This window comes from Ambystoma mexicanum, chromosome 3q (genome assembly GCF_040938575.1).
Source record: "Ambystoma mexicanum isolate Mex_15411 chromosome 3q, UKY_AmexF1_1, whole genome shotgun sequence".
Lineage (NCBI taxonomy): Eukaryota > Metazoa > Chordata > Amphibia > Caudata > Ambystomatidae > Ambystoma > Ambystoma mexicanum.
In genome coordinates this window covers 899,432,437-899,453,659 of record NC_090926.1, presented here as the reverse complement: position 1 = coordinate 899,453,659, position 21,223 = coordinate 899,432,437, and the positions used below count along the sequence as shown (strand labels likewise).

General features: G+C 42.6%; 1 protein-coding gene across 2 annotated transcripts in view; it reads left to right on the top strand.

Annotated features, from left to right (window-relative positions):
• Positions 1 to 21,223, top strand: part of CACNG5 (calcium voltage-gated channel auxiliary subunit gamma 5) — a 589,250-nt gene that overhangs the window by 452,934 nt on the left and 115,093 nt on the right. For both annotated transcript variants that reach the window (XM_069655046.1, XM_069655047.1), the window contains exon 4: positions 51 to 191. In XM_069655046.1, coding sequence (XP_069511147.1) covers positions 51 to 191 — 141 coding nt within the window. The remainder of the gene's footprint in view (positions 1 to 50; positions 192 to 21,223) is intronic.

The window sequence follows — 21,223 nt, the reverse complement described above, 5'->3', positions numbered from 1 at the left end:
ATAGTTGTTAGACTACTTATATGTATTCTTTTTCTCTCCACTTCAAACAGAAATGATACGATCTGCCACGCCTTTCCCTCTGGTCAGTCTCTTCTTCATGTTTATTGGGTTCATACTGAGCAACGTGGGCCACATACGCCCACACAGAACCATATTGGCATTTGTGTCCGGAATCTTCTTTATACTGTCTGGTAAGTAATGTTCACTTTCTACATCCGCTCGTTCATAATTGAGGGACTTCAGGAGATTATCTCTTCTGTTTAGGAATAGTTTTAATCTGTCATGTTGGAGGTTAACAATCTAATCTTGTTTTGATTGATAAACATATCACAGAAAAATGTGAAAGGCTGACGTAATTGATGACCTTCCCAAAAACCTTATGTTTCATCAAATTGCAGTGTGGAAGTGGAACTCCATGGGATCTCGCAGAATATTGATTGAAATCTGTACAGGATAAAAAGCCTGCAGTTTATTCTGTCACATTAAATTATAAGGGAAAGAGCAAGCACATACATCCTTGGTGTTTTATTAAGACAGACCAAGCCAACACATCCACAATGGCCATGTACAGTTGGAATGCCATATAGAAAATGCCATATAAACCTTTGCGGTAAGGTAGCTAAGCAGGTTGAGTGCTTGCTGCTACCGTCTGTGTGTGATCAGCAGGTCGCAGGTTCGAATGTCGGCAAGGCCAACTTAGACTTGCATTGTTCTGAGATCGATAAACAAGCACCTTCTATGTACTGCACTTTGGTGAAAGTGCTATATAAATTACAAATCAAGTTATTGTTCTATATTTGAAGCAATGGAAAACCTGAACAAGTGATTCTAATTCTCAATAGTGTTCTATGAAGTACCCATTGAGGTGTCGGAGACAGAATGCTGTTTCACTTTTATCATCCCTTTATCTAGCCAATACTCATCATTTAGTGACATTTTTTTTTAACTATGGCCATTGATATCTTCACCTCTGATGTTCAGGTGTCCATCTCTTCACTGACATACCCTCATTTTCTGATTTACCTCAAACGTATTGAACATACATTCCTTAACGTGCAACACCCCCTTGAACTGAATAACCTCAGCCCTTTAAGATGAGTAGCAATTACCCTGGATATGGATGGGGATGGAGAAGTTACCCAACATCAATAATCAAAAAATGACTCAGGTAGTTGGCAAAAAAGATAACTGTTTTATTTTCAATTGTCTAAAACAGGGAGCATAACGTACATCACAAATTCGCTTGATCCTCTTACTCAAAGCAGTTGATAAAAAACATATCTTATATATCAAAAACTCATCATCATTGACATTGAACTATGCTACTACCAACGCCATCCTACGTGGCAAACTACAAAACCTATTAACAACTATGATAGGCTCTGAGTAAACATCCAAGTATACGATCCATACTAGTATGGGATAATAAGTTAAAGTGATATCAGTTGGGGCAACTAAGCCCTCCTTTCAAAATGACCACTATGAATGTCACTAAATACACGGCATCCCATTGGCTACACAAACGTAGGACTCTTAATTACGTGGTCCCCTACAATTGGTTGGCACTCTAACCTTCGTCAGTACTTTTCCACCTATGTCTAGCAGCACTCAGATTGGACCTCCGGGTTCTGGTGAGCTTGTCTTAGTCCCAGCTTCCCAGCAATTAGCATATCAATCTATCATCATCTCAATGGTCAGTGTAGTCAATTGGGCTTTGAAGCTTGGCCTTGAATTTGTTCTGTACTGTTCTGCCCTCATTTGTAGGTGTGAGCATCTTGCTCGTCCAACTTCATCCTTTCATGTGACTAAAGACCATGATTTTGAGCTTTTACTGTCTTTAAAATACTACTTTTTAATAAACCTCTCACGTCTTCTGTGTTTTGCTCATGCATTCTGAACAGCAGCTGTTCTTTCACACGATTCTGTATCCAATGTCAGCTCACTCCAACCTGATAAGACCTTTGCTTCTTGGCTTGACTTTATGACTCATTCAGCCTTGTCTTTTTGAGATTCACTTTTAATTCATGTGTTTTTTTACTGCGCCACACTGAGAATAAGCCTTCAATTTTTAGTCCAATTCTGCTATAACACGTAGTGGAAACATCCATCCTTTATTCTTAAATGCATATATGTATATATTGGCTCATGCCGCAATCTATTCACTATAAAGGTAGCCTCAAGAATACTTTGTCTGCTTGCATTTCTTTTGCATCTGTACACATGTAAACTGACTTGATTTCTTCATGTATTTTATGGCATCTTCACTGGTACTGCACAATTTTCACATCCGAATTCCCAAATAAAAGGCAATATGGGTGAGGTTGTGGAGGTGGGGGTACTTGGCTCCTCCTCTACACCCTACCTTCATTGGTGGCCTTCATTGCCCTGCTTTTGCTGCCTTCCCCTCTGCTTGTTAGTCCAGGTCTGCCACCCTTTAATTAGGAACGGCCATGCCATTGAAAAATATCACCACTAGTTTGAGTCCAAAATCCCCCCACCGACACATGGCAGAGTCGCCATGCCAGCACCGAACTGCTGTGTCCACAAAACACATAGGGTCAACATTCTCAGGCACATAAGCAAACAGGCACACTTGATAGTTGGGCCATTGCTGGACAGGAGGTTAGAACAATTACCAGGGGTGCAGAGCTTGGCCTCAGCCCAGCTTCTCTCCTTTAACCTGTCTCTCTTTTTTCTTAGTTTGTAATTTAATCATCTAAAATAAGACGCTCAGTACAGGAAATGTATTAGTTTATGTGCTAAACGTAAAATGCAACATTTCAGAAAATGAAGATGTAGTGTTAGTAGTGTAAGTACTTGAAAGATTACATACATTCGTGCACGAAATGGGCAGCCTTAAGTTCCTCATGGAACCCTTAGAAAGGCCTCAGAAGCTGGAACTCAAAACGGTTCACTGGGTTCAGTCCTCATTGTCTGATCAATGCTTTTGTCAAGCTTATTTTAATCAACTCAGCCGCCTACCTTAAAAAAAGGCAACCAATAGCGAGTCTCTGTCGAGTGTTTATCCATTGAATTTTGAAAAGGCCAGTGCCCTCATTGCAAAATATGTGTTCTCTCATTTTAATGGAGTCATATATGTTCAACATTAGGTTGTTAAATGCCTCCTGCAGATATATGGGTACAACAATGCATTCCTATGTTGTTATTTGTAAATGATCTAATGAATTACTTTCCACGCTGCCACATATCGCGAGTTTTCCTTTTTGTTCTGGTACGTTTATGTAATGTAGTTATTTGTTGCTGTGGCAGTGCACCTCCCCCGTGCCTGCTTTCAGTAGTTGTTTGGTGATACTGTTCCCTGGTGTTTCGCCTGTGCTCCGCCCTCACTCTTGGCGTGGTTACCCTACAGTAGTTTGGCTAGCTGCTTGACCCCTCCCCACATGGATATCAGCCGTTGCCATCGAGTCGACGGCCTTTCATAAACGGCGCCACGTGGTAGGTGCATTGTGCTTTTGCCTTTGGTGTTGCCATGAAGACCTGAAGCAGGTGCGGCCATAGCCCTGCTTCTGATAGGCAGTCAACAACTCAGAACATCCCGTGATTCCCACAAGCCATTTTATTTTTCTGTTTGTTATTCAGTTTCCTTTATCCTCAGTGCACAGAAGCAGATTCATAAAGTGCATGTAATTGTCTTTCCTCTTTTTCCCGCTCCCACTGCCAGCGCTCTTGCGCTCTGCCACACTTCCAATAGTGTCATATCTGCACAAGACTCCATAATGGCAGTACTCGCCCTCATCTTCTGCCTATACGTCTTGGAACTTAACATATAAACCATGTTTAGTATTCTACTCCCCTCTGGATGAGTACATGGTGGAATTGAAAGTGACATTTACAACAGAGGCGGGAAGGAAGATAGCACAGGGGCAAGGTGCAAGAACACGCAGAGCAACAGAGGTCCGTATGCACGCTTAGAAACCGAACTCAGCTATAGTATTAAGGGTGTTATAAAAAAACAATTACATATATTTTAAAAAATCATGACAGAACTTGTTCACTACAATTATCATATTAAACGAGGATTTATTTTACACAACACCAGGTAGGAGTACTGCTAGCAAAAATAATAGTGTGTAAGGTTCAAGAAAAATATAAACAATGGTAATATAATAGAAATTAGAGGAAAGGACTGTGGTCCTGAGGCCCACAGTTCTACTATCTGACAATTTGTAGTTAGGATGAGCAATCCTGACCCTTGTATCAAGTCACTCGCAGGTCTTACGGCTGCAGAGTTTCCAGAATCGCCACGGGAAGCGGCTAGCACACAGTGGCCTTCCTTGGCAGTGGTGGCCAATGAACGTGTACTTCTTCCACGTCTGTCCTGGGTTGATTTTCAGGATGCAATCTTTACAGTCCCCTGCAAAGTGTGATGTGGTAGGTGGGGTCATAAGGTTGGGACTTTGGACCGCTCTGTCTGAAGCACCTACTCCTCTCTTCTTCGATTCTCATTGAATGACTTTCTCCTACCCCCTTCTGTTCCTCTCCTTTAGCCTCCTCCTCCTCACGATTCTCTGTTCCCCCTTCAATGTCCTCTTTCTCCTCCCATTACCATATTCGTCCAATTTCCTGATTTCTCCTCCTCAGAAGCCTATATTTCCCTTCTCTCCTCTTTTCATCATTCACTGCCTGAAGAACGATTGATTAGTAATCTGTTCGCTAAAGGTCCGTCTGTATAAAGCACAATTGCAAACCAAGACAAGGCATAACAATGATGGCTTCTTAATACCAGATATGTGGTCTGGAGAACAGGGATGGTTAACCATCTTAACTTCACAACATTTTCTAAATCTATGCAGCTGATATATTTACTGGATCATTGAATTAAATGTAATGCCAAATAATTTGTTCTTTCCCACAGGGATAAGCAGCAGAATTCTCAATCAGGATACATGTGTGCAACCTCCAGCTACCATAGATGAGTTACAAGCGTGATTTCTAGAGTATATATTTTTAGTCTCAAATCACAGAGAATGTCTTATGGCAATGGTTTTCTCCCATTGACATACTGCCAACCATCTCTAAAATATTCAAGAGAAATATGGATGCATATATATGGACCCATACACGTTTATTAGAACCAAGATTCTGAACGGACTGTGACTGCCCACAGATAAGCGCTGACTTGGATGTAACGCAAGGATTCCCACGACTCCTGGCAACGGCGCACTACGGTCTTGTTTTGATTTGCAGACACTAGAGATGCACTCTCTGGACTGAAATTAAAAGCCTGTAGAAGGAGCCATAGCATGGTGCACCGATGTGAGCACCCGTGATACCGGACGTAGCCCCGTATTTTTAAGAAAATGAATCAGATCATTGTATTGTGATTATACAACATGGCACAGAGAAGATCCACAGCTATAACAGCCCCAGAGTGGCTAACTGAGACTCAGTATCCTGTCCCTGTCCTGCTCACCACATAGAAAAGTATCACTGGGGTCAGAATCTAAAAGATCCCATAATACCCTTAATTGTACTGTCCTGATGAAGGCGTGGAATGAATAACAGAGACCAATGATGGATGCGGTCTATCTTTCACAATATGGGCCGAAACGCACGGCGTTGACATAATATCTTGCAATTTCATCCATTGCTAACGTGTACCCTAGAGGTGATTGGTTGAAAAAAAACTAAAAAATCCAAACTCTTACGTGTCTAAAGCATTGTTTGATAATATAATTATAGAAACCTAATGAGGTGGAACAGTGTTTTACTTTTTTGTGATACACATAGAATGTATATACTATGAAATGTGCTACCTGTTTTTTGTAGATATGTGTAGATGTTTTTTATACAGAGAATAATGTTTGTGAAAAAATAGAAGCAAAAACAAAAACGAAAGATGAATAAGGAATAAACTACTTTATCTTAATCGTTTGAAAATCATTCTTAAACAAGGTGTGGTCAAAAAAGAAGTTGAGAAAGGTGTAAACTTCTGGGTGCACTTTGCTTTATAGTTATTATTTTCTCATTGATAGCGGAGTAGGAGGTAGTCTGTGTTCCCTTTCTCTCACATATGCATATATATGGACGTCTGATATAAACACACCGTAATTGTGGCATGTATTCATATATAGGGATGACATATGTGAATGGGAAGTATATGTAAATGGTATGTTGAAACGGTTAATCAACTGATTTCCGTTGGTCACTCACTCAAAGTCAGTATTTCACATGTTGTAATTTTGCATTATTCTAAAAGTAACCACTTTCAATTATGTGAGCAGGTTAAAAAGTCCTTTGTTAGGTTCTTTTAGCGATGGTTTCCAAAATGAGGACCCTGACCACCACCTGAGGGTCCTGTACAGAAATAATGCCCCCTCCCCCTTCAAAAGGGGTCTGTAAGAGGTTTCTGGACATGGTTCATGTGACATACTCCCTCTATCTTTATTCAACTTCCAAAAGGGCATCCAGCTAGAGCATTTGTAGCCAGGGACCGAACACAGCAAAGGATGTGTTATATTACATCCTATTTATATAGTGCTAACCTACCTCAGAAGCAGGGGTACATGACACAGCAGGATTAGGATAGCATTGGCAGCCAAGAGAGTTGAGGGTTAGGCAGGAACGCAGTGTGTATGCGGGAGTTTGTGTTTGTATACAAATACAATTATCACAGTAGCACTGTGTTAAGTTGCAGATAGTCACACCATGACTGGTGTGTAGCCTCAGAGTCTAGGTAACGTTAGGTTGTGACATTATCAGCTCGTTCCGTAGCAGGGGGAGTGAGGGAGTGGTCCAGAATGTTACTGGGATGGAATTTTATAGAACGGAAGCATAGCAGGTGAATGGCTGTTTCTTAGTTTTCTTCATATGGGCCTGCCTAGTCTCGAGGTAATGGTCCTATATCACTTATGTCAAAACCCGCTTGAGGTGTTTAAGTTTGCTTTCAGTTTAGGTGCCCTGCCGGCTCAGGTAGATTTGAAATTTACACAGGTATTTTTTAACAGGATCCTAGCAGGTAAGAGTAACCTGTGTAGCTTGTGTACAGTGGGAGAGATGCGACTGAACTTGCATGCCCCAATGATGAGGCACACCGCTGCATAATGTGCCACCTTAAAGGGGTGGCAGCTGTGTTACTGAGAGCCCTACTAGAAAGGTGTTTTCTCCACCTGTGTGAGAAATTACCAGGGCCTGCGCTACTGTTCAGATGTCCTCGGGAGGCAGGAAGGGTCTTTAGAAGTAGGATGATTTTGATTCCAGGCTGTTTGGGCCTTTTAGCTATATGTTGAAAGAATAGGTGGCTGTCTACAATGAATCCAACGGATGTAGCTGATTTGGTGAGTTGAGTGCATTCCATCCAGCCACCTTTGAGTGGGATCCTGCATGGCTGGGGGACCTACGAGGACAAATTCTGTCCCAGTAAGATTACGTTTCAAGTAGGTGTTTGGCATCCATGTTTGAATGGTAGTAAAGAATGCTCAGAGGTGGGTGATGTCCTGGGATCCCTAAACGTTTAGGTTTAGCTGAGTGTCTTTCATCTATTGGTGTATTGAGATGTCAGAGTTGATTAGCAGTGCACCGAGGAATTTTATGTACATATTTAATAAGACCAAGAGAGAATGGCACTCTGCGGGACACCATAGATCATGTGACAGCATGCCAACCGCAGGCCATCTGGATGGCTAGTCGTCTCCTAAATAGGTATGATAAGCACCATTTTATGATGGTGTCTGCAAAGCCTGTCCTCTGAATAAGGAGGGAGAGTACAGGGTTTCATATTTGAACGTGTCGAATGCAATTGAGAGGTCAAGAAGGACTAATAGGCATGCATCAACTTTATCAATAGTTTGCAAGGCTTCTTCGACCACCTGGAGAGTGGCTGTCTTCTGCTGTATTTGGTGAGGAAGCCACATTGATCATTCCGATGCAGGCAGAGTTTGTGAATGTTGGTGATTAGTGTATTGGCAACTACCTTCTCAATTATCTTTCCTTTAAATGGGAGACTAGTGAAAGGACACTAGTCTGCCAGATCCTCAGCATCGAGGGTGTGATTGTTTTTCAAAAGGTTTACATGAGCCCTATTTGTAGTCTGGTGTCACCAAAGAAAGCAGTGGGCTTTAGAGAACAAGTCTTTTAGAAACGTCCTCAAGTGATACGATGTAGAAGCCAGTAAAGGGTTGTAGGTATCATAGTAGGATTTTGTACGGGGGTGTCTAATCGCCTAGATGTCTAAATGATTGTCCTGATGGTGTTGATTCCTGATGGTGTTTATTTTGTTGATGAAGAAGCAATTGTTAGCCTCATATTTTCCTTGTGAATCAAGTTAATCTGAGTCCATCGTGGGGTCAGAGCATTGCTTGACTTCTGCAAAGCAGGCTTTGTCTCCTGTTAGGGGATGTTGCAATTGTGCTGGTGTAATAGGTAGCATTCACCTTAGTTTTGAGGGTACAATGGGTCTACCTTAAGGCCTTGTAGGCTAGGAGGTCTTCTGGTTTGTATCTTGTACCACTGTTTCTCTAATGACCCAATTGAATGATTGTTAATGATGGTTGTGCCAAGCGGCTTAGTTTGGCACTCAGGTGTCGTCCAACTTCTTTGAGGTTTGGCAGAAGATGTCCAAAGGAGAGGAGGTGTTCCCTGAGGAGGGGAAGTTAAAGAATAATTCTTCCATCAGGTACACTCGGAAGGTTTTCAATGGTCAAGGAGAAATCATACAGCATTTATCTTGGCCATTATTGGCTGACATGTTGTGGGTTAGGCAGAAGGGGAAGTTCACCTGGCCTGAACAGTCAAGGTCAAGGTCAGTATGTCAGTTGGGTAAGCACAATTTAGGAGGAGAGTTGGAAGGAGAGGATTTGGTCTATTGTGTTCCCCTTGACATGTGTGGAGGAGAGCACACGTTGAGTTAGGGTAATCTATTCACCTAGAGATAAGAGGGCTTCATTGGTATTCTTGGCTGATGGGTCCCAGAGAGAATGAGGTCTCCAAGAAAGATGGAATTCACATGCAGTTTGTGGCTATCAAGCTTAAGTAAGTGATCTTGTCTGGGAAGGTACCACACCTGTGAGGTGGTCTGTAGATGGGGTGGATGGTGGCTGTTTTATGTGAGAGGAGAAATCTGCACGTAAGTGTGTCCCACTATTTTCCTTGATTGGACCACATGGAACAAGAATATCGAAATTATGGGATGAGGTTGGCATGAGCCAGGTTCTGGTGATGTATATGTCTTCAGGATAACTACTAGGTTTGGCCTGTTAGGGACAGATGCAAATATGGGCCACACCCTGTGCTGCCTGCAGCTTTATTCTTCTTTGGTACTAGTAAGCACAACTCCTCTCTTCCTGCCTGTTTCCTTTACTGGTTCCTGCCGCTATGTTCATCCTCTTCCTAACCTTTCCATCTTTCCCTTCATGTGATAACTCCATATACTGCCCCGCATGTCTTCACCACTGCCTTTAGGATCAGAGGTGAATATTTGGTCCTGGGAAATTCAACTGTATCCTTTTTCTGCTATTTTGGAAGGCAGAGGGGGGTCATGGAAGTTAAGTTTGTGCCTATCTTTCCCCTCCGCCTCCAGAAACCATCAAAAAGCAGGTGGACACGTTAGGAATCCATTGTAAGCCCTGCAATCCAGGCATACATTTACTCAATTTACACTGGAAAATGCAAATCAGAGATGTAAAGGGATTTTTGCCAGCATTTTACACATCATTTTTGCACTTTGCAATGCAAATGACAAAAATGTTGCGATGGGGCAAATTACACAGGTCCCATCTTTGCAATGTATGCCAAGGAGCAAAATGAACTCCACTGTGTCCTAAGATAGATTTATGGCCTTTGCACTCCATGGCTAGTCCCACTGGACCATTATTGTATGTCCTTGGGCAACTCTTTGATTCTCTTCCCACTAAACATTACCTCATTCTCTTAGGTGACTTTAACCTTCCGTCTCTAACCACTTCTCCGAAATCTGAACTTCAGTCCTCTCTTAGTGACCATACTCTCCACTCTATCCACAACCTACCTACCCACACAGGGGCTAACTCTGTGGCACTCTTATTCATCTCCACCTCTCTCTCAGCCACTAATACTACTGTCACACCATCCCTATCGGATCAATCAATTGTTTCCACCACCATCAGTTGATGCCTTCTGACCTCTCCTCACCAGTTACTTCACCTATTACCAAAAGGAAATTTAAACCTTCTGCTATTCCCCCTTTCTTTCTGACCTACAGTTCTCGCTCTCCTCCTTCACGCCTGATGACTCTTCCACCAACACTACCTTCTCCAGCTTGCAATCCCTACTATATGGCCCATTCTCCACTCAATTCCCATGGCTTACTTTCACCCCTAGGTTTCAGCATCCTCAACCATGGGTCACCCCATTCATACGCTCTCCACGCACAGACATGCGTCTGCTGCTGCGCAAATGGAGGATTACCCACTCACTTGAGGATCTGCAACTCTACCTCTCTGCCCTGAACTCTCTCAAGTCCACTCTTGATAGAGCGAAAATGGAATTCTACCTAACTCTTATTGACTCTCACTCCAATCATCTACAGGGCACCCTAATCTCACTCCTCTTAAGTCTATGACTATGAACTCCACTGTCACAGTTAATTACCTAGCTTAATACTTCACTGCAAAAATTACCAAAATTAGAGACTCTCTTCTGACCTTTCTCACAATCCCATCTCCTACATTTTGCACTCCGCCATCATCCTCTGCCTCCATCTCCCACTTTTGTCACACTAATACTGACAAAATGTTTTTTCTTTTGATGAAGGTTAACCTATCTTGTGCCCCATCAGACCTTCTTAGTCCTCAGCTAGTCAAGGCTATTGCCCCTGTAGTGGCCTCTCACTCCACTGAACTCTTCAACCTGTCCTTCACTCTGCTTGATTTCCCACTGTTTCCAAAACAGCCACGGTTGTCCCTCTTCTAAAAAAGCAAGAGGCTGAACCGACCCTACTGGCTAAGTATCGCCCTGTGTCTCTCCTTCCACACAACTCTAAAGTGCTCAAAAGTGTTGTGTTGAACCGTCTTACCAATTTCTCAGACATCCACAACCTTTGAGACCCCCTACAAGCAGGTTTCCGCTCGTGTCACTCCACAGAAACGGCTCTCATAAATGTGTCCAACTTTATCGCCTCTGCTAAGCATTCAAACCTATCCTCTATCCTAATTCTCCTTGACCTGTCTGCTGCAATTGACACTGTCAATCACTTTGATCTCCTTAATACTCTTTCTTCTTGGTATTCGCGATCAAGCCCTTGCCTGGATTGAATTCTACCTTGCACCTCGCCAATTCTCTATCTCCTGGAGCAACAACACCTTTCAACTCCCTCCTCGAATTGTTGGTGTTCCACAAGGCAAGTCTTGGGTCCATTCCACTTTACACACTACACTTCTGTTCTTAGGACACTTATCTTCTCCTTTGGGTTCTCGTACCAACTCTTCACGGACAACACCCAAATCTTCTTCTCTTCTTCTGAACTCTCCTCTGATCTCTCTATCAAAATTTCCAAATGTATCCCTGCCATTAAATATGGGATAGCTTCACACTCTACCAAAACAGAGGTACTCTTCTTCCCTGCCAAAACCTCTCTCTCATCTCTTCCTCTGCCTATTGAGTTCCCACCAGACACTATCACCTTCTTTTCTGCAGCTAGAAACCTCAGCATCATCTATGAGCCTTCTCACACCTTCTCTACTTTCATCTCCAAAACTGGAACAGCAGCTCGCCTCAACCTCCCAAATATTAGGATGATCGGGCACCTCCTTCCTTTCAACACCCAGCATCTCTTTACCGCTCTTGTCTAAACTGGACAACTGGGCCAGCATCCTCTTTGGTTTCCCCAACTATGATTTCTGTCCTCACAACAGGATTGTTAACTTCACTACCAGGACTCTCTTTGAACTCCATCACGTCACACCTACTTCCTCGTATCATCACCGGGCTGGATTTCTGATGATGCAAAACAGGACCAGATTTAAATTTCTCCTCCTGGTTCACAAATCTGTCCACGGTAAGGCACCATTTTATCTATATTCTTCTATCCAACTCTATAAGCCTTCTTGTAATCTCTGCTATGCCTCCTCGACTACTCTTGTGGCTCCTCACCCTCCTTGTGCTTCCTCTCGCTTCTGCTCTTTCTCTCTCCTTGCTCCACTTGCATGGAATTCTCTTCCCCCGGACATCTGAGAAATAGTCCACACGGATTTGTTCAAAAACAGACTCAAACCTACCGCCTCTCCTCTGAGTTACCCTTTTAATCTACCTCTCATCTGCCTCATAGCTAACATTTTTCCCTCGTCTCTAAACTGCTTCTATCTCTCACTTCCTCTGCCTCCATTCTAGCACTTCTCCCATCATGGTCACGTCCTGAGCACTGCTGGCTATACCGCCTACCTGCACTTAAATAATGTTCAATGTTGCTTGTCCTCAATCTATGTATGTTCACTTATGTATTGTCTCTAGTGACTGTTCAATTTACTGCCCTCCACAACCTGGTCAGAATGTCCCTCAAGCTCACCCCATTGTAAGAAGCTCACTACTTCCCATCAAATCTGTTTTTTTTAATCTAGTGTACGTTCTTTTGTGTTCAAAAGATCATTGTTGCTCCTGTGCATAGATAAGTAAATAATAATACAAAAAATACTATGCACTTTCAGTGATTGTGTTAGTTTATATGACCCTGAGATATGATCTTAACCTGCTGTGTAATTTCTGTAGGTATTTGCTTTCATGGGTTTTGTATAATTTAACTGCATCCTCATTGTGTGCACTATAAAGTGCCTACTACTCCAAAGTTCTTAGCGCAGCTAGACCCTTCTTATCCCACCAGAATTGCTTTCCCATCGCCAGGGCAATAATTGGATCAAGCCTTCATTATTGCAATGCCCTCCTCGTAGGGACGTCTTGTAAACATTTGGCTAAACTCCAACTGGTTCAGAACAACGCCCTTAGGGCGGCCACAGGAACTTCGAGGAAAGACCCCATTTCTGAAGTGAGAAGGCAGGCCCACTGGCTTCCTGTCAAAGAAAGAATTGTTTTTAAAATCCTCTCCCTCAATGCCTCCATGATCTTGCACCCCCCTGCCTTGTCCAACGAATTGCTAAACACACCGCCACAAGACCTTTGAGAAAGGGTTACTCCAACATGATTCTCACAACCAGGACACAAAGAGTCTGCGCTGTGGGCACTAGTTTTCCCACGATGGCCGCCTCCCACTGGAATGCCCTTCCCACTCACCTAAGAATGATCGAGTCCCACCAAGCATTCCGCAAAGCAATCAAAACCAAGCTTTTTGTTTGATTGTATACTGTCAAAGATGACTGATGTAATAATTACACCTAACTTACTGATGTATGTAACTTTGGACCTCACCTGTTATCTATGAAGTCCCTTACTACTAATGTACCTGTAACCAAGAGACCACCTTGGTCCCGTGTAACCACTTAATCAAAATTTCCTACAAACTTCATGTACCAGCGCCTCAATGCCTCTGGGCTGTAAGTGTGCTATACAAATAAATAAATAAATAAATAAATAAATAAAGGACTCCCAGGATGCAAGAAAAAAGTATTGACTTTATACTCCCTGGTTACTGTACACTTGCACATTAAGCGATCTTGTCAGCATAGAAAATCACATGGGAAATGATTTAAATCGCAGAAGAAATTGTGACTCTGGGATTTGATAGTTTGGATAGTGTGTGCTATAGCAGTTGTTGAACCTGTTTAATGCCACACGTTCGAGGAATTTGGAGTAGTGAGGGAGGAGGGAGTCAGAACGATAGTTGGCAGGATTGTTGGAATAAGCAGTGTGTTTTTTTAGGATGGTTAGTACCTGGTTATTTTGAAGAAGGCAGGTGTTTGGGGCATGTGGACACACTGTGTACTGCACTAGTTTCAATTCTCTTCTTGATTTAAGAGAAAGGCTGAAGAGTGGCGAAATAGGAGCAGGTAAGAAGTGCAAGGGGCCAGAGAGGCCACAGAACGGGATGTCTAGCAGCTGAATGGGAATTAGTTCAGCGGGTGAGGTCAGGAAGAAGGACCCTCTGGAGGAACACACAGAGGTGAGAGGGGGAGCAAGGAAAGAGGTAAGAGATGCAAGGGAAGCAGAGCCGTTAGTGTTGCAAATCTTAATGCCATTGGATATGAAGTCGGGCAAAGCCCTTGGTGCACAGGAAAGAGGATACAGCTGAGACGGTGGGGTAGTGTGGCTGGGAGGTTAGAATACACTTCATGGTTGGTTTGATCAGAGTGAGTAAACAAGGTTTCTCAAAAGGATGGTCCACATATCCTAAGCAACATGCAGGGCGGTAGTCACGGCAAGTCACTGGACACATTTTTCAGTGATGGGAAATGTATTGCAAAGAAATGTAACTACAATATATATATATATATTTGTGGTACAGATAGTAGGTTTGGGAAAGGGGATAATGGTTTTTTTAAGGTGGGTGGGAGTTAATTGAGGGTTACAGGTATTTGCCGCACACACTTTTGAACTGAATTTGAAATTGATGACAATTTAAAATTGAAATATTCTGCACCGAAAGTGAGCAGTACAACACATGAAACACACGAAAGATCGCTAAGCACCCAGCCATGGGATTGCTCACTGGAAATGTGCCCTTTATACAGTACCTCTTGGCAAAAACTTTTCATTTTCAATAAATACAATAATATAAAAATAGTCATTCTCACTTTATTATTGTTTGTTATATTGAACACATCATTTGGTGATTTAAATTAAATGCAGATCGTTTTAACATGTTTTTGCATTGGAATATGTTATATCGCTTTCATATTAATAATATTATCAGAGCATTCCGAGCACCCAATTTTGGTTTTACTAATTATGTTAGTAAATACATATTTGGATTATTGTTTACTCTCATTTTAGCTCAGTGCTGTGAAGTTTGAACACTGCATGCTGTGGGATGTTTGTACCCATGCATCCAAGCCCTATCATAAAACTGTGCAGTACTAGCATGGAAAACATCATGATGGCCAGAACTCCCCAGAGAGTGCACAGGGAAAACATGAAGAATAGGCTGCCACCCATTTTTGCCTATGTTGTGAGCACAGGAGGGCACTGCCTAAAACCACCATTGGGCTACACACACAGTAGCCTGAAACCATTGGGAATGGCAATGCTGATTGCCAAAAGCAACCCAGAACTGTGGGGAATTCATTTTCTTAATGTCAAAAATTGATGCAGTACCGGTGCTCACCACTATCAGAAAGCCGGCGTTTTAAAACCACCAGACTTTTGTGTAAAACTGAACAGAAGAACCCAAACCAGGCCAAGGAAAGACTTGCTAAGAGGTGGATACAATGTAAAACTATATTCTGAAATGACTTGAAGGAAGTCATTATTTAATGTATATGTAAAAAGTGTAAGTTTGATTTAAACTGGGAACTAAAGTGACATTTAGCTGAATTCTGCCTGACAACTTCCCCCGACAGGAGAAACCTGCTCAGCCACTCTTCCCAGGCCTAGCTGCATCCTGCTTCCCCACCAAAAGGAATTGACACCTCTCTGATTAGATTAGGAGAGGGGCACCGCAGGAGGTTGAACAAAGCCTTGTCCTGGACTCAGGCAAATGTTATATTGGGGGGGCCGTAAAGTGGCTTCCTCTTGGGAGAAGTGGGAGGAGAAGTGCCTCTGGGAGCCACCCGAGCTGGAGGCGGGGGCAGACAGAAGCTTCCCCCATGTGCTTTGGAACCTAAACCACACCCATCTGGGCCAGAGCATAAATTTAAAAAAAGATGGATAATTCATAGTACGGACTTGTTAGAATTATATAAGTAATATCATTATTCTTGTGATTTTTCTGTGCACGTTTTAAGAGGTGTTAGGACCCTGTGGTGTATGCTGGGGGGTTGCTAGCGGAAAATAGGGTCTTACTCCAAATGTCTGCATGTTAAAAATCTGACATTTCATCAATTAATGTCCCTACTCCTTGCGCACATGGCTGTAATTTTTGGTAAATGTCCGATATTGGTAAACCAGTCAAAAAGCGCACAATGTTGTCATTTTTGAATGCAAGCCCCCAGGAAGATCAGAGGTGGACAATCATGGACCATAAGGAATATATAATGTGTACATGTAATTTCAACAAATTGTGTATCTGGGAAATATGTATTTGAATCAAATATAGATTTGTGGGCAAATTGACCAGGGGAGGATCCTCTGACCCATAAACAGACCTCATCATGATGACAATCCATTTCCTTCCCCCAATCATGGGAGAGGGTAGAATTAGGCCAATGACAAGTAGATAGGGGCAGGTTTAGCTAGGCTCAGGCACACACCCATTTTCAAAACACATAAAAAGAGACTGCTGGGACAGGTAGAGACATTCAATTCCATTTGCTGCGGAGTGTGCTGACCGACGACTTCACATCCAGAGATCCAACACTTAGACTTCCAAGCTAAACAGTGCTAGGAACGAGATTTAACTTTCATCTTAAAGCTAAGATTCTAGGCTTCCTACTCCTTATAGTGCCTCCGTAATTATGCTCGACGCGCGCGAGTAAATTTACCGCGATTTGACATTTTGCACAATTTCAGCTACGTGTAAAAATCAGCAGCTTCTTGCTTTCCTTTGCTAAAATTCGTTTTAACCTGCTGGTTACACATAGAGCATTGGTAAAGTGAGCCTGAACTAATATAAACTAGATATCACCCACCCTGAACCTCTAGAGGAAATTAAAAGCAATTTTAGCACCTTTTCACTTCCTTGCAAACCACATTAAATTCGCCTGTGTTTAAAACTCATACCTGTTTTCTCTAAGCTTGCTGGGGGAACTGGAACTGTGTATTGCATTATAAAGTGTGATTTGTTCGGATTCTTGAAGGCTGTGTGCTCTCCTTCCATTTCTTGTATTGCATGGGGGGGAGTGAATTGTCAAAAGAAAAGTGATCATATTACCTTTTGCTAAAATCATAACAAGTTATTTCTGTACTGCATTTTATTCCGCCTTGCATTTCCTTGAAACCATCAAGCATTTTCAGCTACCTCATCCTCCATACTACTCCTAAGTAACCAAATCAGTGTACCCCTGTAACATTATCCATTGTTGATCACGGTCATATTCTGAAGTGTGATATCAGTTATCAATTTATTTATAAAGTGTGATAGATATATATTGTTGAATTGTCCAAATAAACCTTTTAAATTTGCAAAATAAACCTACTTCTTGGCTCAGTGGGGTCAGGGGGTTTCTAAGAGGGGGGTGTTATAGAAGGGTTGTCACCAGAGTACTGAACTGGACATAAAAATACATCAATAAGGGTTTTCCTCAGCATCCCAGACTAGGCATTGACTTAGCTGTAGTGCTGATTGAATATTGCTTACAATGCATGTTGAGCTGTTAATAAAAGCTTAAGGGTGAATAATGCAGGTTGCATCCCAGACATATTTCCCTTGTCATGACTTCAAGCTCACCGTATGATTCACTTTTCAATTCTAATATGGCAGGCAACATGCAAGTATGACATTGGACCCTGCTGTAGCTAAACAAGGAATGCGTGTAGGTGTTGGCAAACTATTAAAAAAGAGTTCATAGTATCTTCTAACCCCATGGTGATCTCTCTTCCATCTTATTCATGGATTCCTATGAAAGATGGCCACTTTTTTAGGGGTAAACAAAACATGCATATTCCACAGGAATCTAGAGCATCTCTGCCGCATCAAATGTGCATGAGGACAGAGATGCTGTTAGATTTGTCTGATGGAGAGGATGGAAGTTGCAGATGTGGAAATGTTGACCTGTGCCCCTGCCCTGTCATACAAATCCATAGAAATTGCACAGTGCATACAAAATGTGCGTAAAAAGATTTTACAAACCATGTGTAGGCTCTGTGAGGTTCAAACTGACCATTAAAGTCCCCCAGGGAGAGATTTCTTGAGTAACCTCCTACCAATGCATTTTATATACCAAAGACGCCTCATGCAAAAATTCAAAAGGATTAATATTGAAAAGGCTCTTTTTTTGCTGAGAGTTATGTATTGATGGCTACATGTGTGTTAGCCAAGTGACACAGCCTATGGGATACACAGATGGGGCCAGGTCAAACAGGCTGTGTGCACCTATGATTAATTGGAGTCAGACACAGGCGTTGGAGTGGGGCACATAGGATGAAACCTGGGGAGGCTTCAACAAAACATGGATACGTATCATTATACCAGTGCCGGGGTACAGGGCAAACACAATCAGGTGAGAAGGATATTCAAAGCCTAGTATAAGGTCACATGCTGGCCCGCTCCTTAGTCCATGTTTCCTAGTGTACAACCGTTTGTGACCAGGGATGTGTCACTGTGATTGATATACCCAAAGTCTCTCACAGTTCCTGGAAGGTTCCAGGGCTCTTCTAGCATAGACTGTGTCAAGGTTAACACTCCTGTGCTTATAGGAGGGTGAGTATTGCTTTGTGGTGTAGAAGGTGACATTCTATTTCTTTCCCATCATTCCTGGGTGGATTTCTAGGCTACAGTCATTCTCCTGCTCCATATTCAAGGAGGAGTATGCAGGGTACAGAGCTCACCAAAGCCTCAGGCCACATGGAAGCCCACTATAGGCTCAGGTCTCTCAAGATCCCATCAAAGATTCTGGTCTCGCAAACCCCCACCATATGCACATGCCACAGAGCTTCATCAGGGCAGAACCTGGTCAGGGGCCTTCAAAGGGCTCAGTCAACATCCCTCTGCTGCCTGAGAGATGTATAATAGATAGGTTGCATTCCTCCCTCTTCCTCTTTATCCCTTCTCCTTTATTGGCTCTCAGGGTAATGAAATGTCTCTCCTGGGTCCATGTATCTACCATCCGGCAAGGCTTGCTATATTTTGGTAAGGGTTCTACTCTACCACCACAAAGGCTGATTGACTTTTCTCAGCCTCTATCTGAGTACCTCTCTGCTCTGCCTCCTCTGGACTCACTTCTTCTTCCCTCTCTTTGATGTTTCCCTCCTTCCACTTCAACCTCTCGCTCACATCTTTGCTTCTCTCCTCCTTCTCATTGATCTTTCTCTACTTCCGCTTGGCCACCACCCACACAATGCTTCTCTCTTCCACTTCTTTCTCAGCACAACTCCACTTCTCCGAATATGTTGACCCTGTCCACTTTTAAGTCAATCGTGTGCCAGTCTGATATGTGCACTGGAGTGATTGGCCCACTGCGAGTCTATCACTCCATCTAAGTCTTGGCTATCGGTAAGATGTAAAGAAAAGAGCTCTTGTGGGCCCCGTTTCTCAATGCTCTTCTATCTACGAACAATATCCCTGCTAGCTGGAGAGTTAGTACTATTGTGCCCATTTATTAGAAAGGTTCTAAATCACTGCCATCCTTATACCATCCGAATACTCATATAGACGATACCTCCAAAATATTTTCCCGCATCATAATGAGAAGACTGGAAGAATTGGTTCTGGCAAATAATGTTCTATCCGACACTTAGCTAGCCTTTAGATCTGACATAGGCACAATTAATCAATGTATAAATGTATACTTGATACTGTCCAAGTGTGTCTTTCATGCTGGGACCCCCTATTTACGTGGCCTTTATGGATCTCAGCTCCGCGTTTGACCACATAGAGAGGAGTCTCCTTTGTAGTATTTTAAAGATTTGGGAGTCCCAAGATCATTCCTAAAAGTAATCGAGTCCATTATGAGTCTATGATCCACGTCCAATGTTGCAATAAATGTGATATAATAGTGGATCAGGGGCCTTCGACAGGGGTGCATGCTTGCACCAATCCTTTTAAAACTAATATTATTAACCTGCCATCATTTTAAGAAAACCTAATTGCAGATGTACCACAGTGTGACGGCAGGAGGTGACATGTTCTTAGTCAGGCCGATGATGCGACTTTCTTAGCTAGAAATCCTAGATCTTTACAAATATTTGTTGTGAGGTATGCAAAATGTGTTTACGAAGGGGTCCTAAAGTGAATGCAAACACGTGCTGTGTAATGTGCTACTCATTCACCCACGTGATCCCACTATATTGTGGGATGGCCAAAAACTAGAGGTTTGCAAAAGCTTGGAGTACCTTGGCATAGCATTTGACTGCCAGCAAATTGGAAAGAGAATCTGACTACAGGCCTCAGGATGCATTTTCAGATTCAATAAAACTATCAAACACTTTTCCACAAGACACATGCTGACCATATACAGGGGCAAATGTGTGGCAACGGGTGTATAGGGAGGCGAGCTATGCAGTGTGGGTAATTTAGCCAGACTTAAATCAGGGGAAAAGGTTTTTCTCTCACACCTTTTGGGAGTATCCCTGCCTATGGCTTCACCTAAAACACAATTCGAAGCAGGCGCTGCCTATATTACGGAAAACCTGCGACTTAAGCCTGTTCCTGTTTGGCTATCTTTGTGGTCAAATCTCAGTAACAATCTAACAAAATTCTTTATTAGACATCTGCTGTCCCTTGGTAACCTTCATAAAATCAAATGGCTATACTACATTAAGAATACCTTACGTTCTGTGGGCATGGAGGACGTTTTTATATATATAGCCCTCAAGGTCCATTGACATTTCTGCAAAAGAACAAAAAATCTGCTCTTTTAACCTCTGGAGAGCAATGCACGAGAGGATATAGATCTTGAGACACCCTTTGTTAGGCGTTTCCTCCCTCTCTCGCTTCCCATCGGGATACCCATCTATCTATATTTAAAGGGATGGTTCGCCCAAAAATGTTTATTTCAAAAATATAAAGGCAATATTAAAAAAAATCGATTGGCAATTTTTTTTTCTCCAAGTCCCTATGTAACATTTTGAGCAAATCAAGCTCAAAGAAAGCACATGGGGGCATCCATTTTGTGACATGGATGCCCGCCGCTGTGCTCGCTTTGGCTTTTGCGGCACTAATGAAAGAAAAGCCAGCCAGCTGTAGTAAACAAAAGCTACCACTGGGTGGCTTTTCTTTCATTGGTGATGTACGCGGAGGACGGGAGCAGAAAAGCTGCAGCTGCATCTCGGTAAGTGCTATTTTTTTTATAAAAATAAACACTAGCTGCGTTTTTTTTTCCTAAGTTTTCCGGGCTGGAGGAGCCCGGAAAACTTAGAAATAAAACCGCAGCTTTAAAACCATTGTATTTATGTTTGCAGTAGCTTTTGAAGCGACCGCAAATATAAATACAATGTTATTGTGTTTGAAAAAGCTGCGGTTTTTCTTTCTAAGTTTCTCAGCAGGCTCCTCTGAGCCCCCATGCTCTCGCATAGCCTCTTCCTTAGC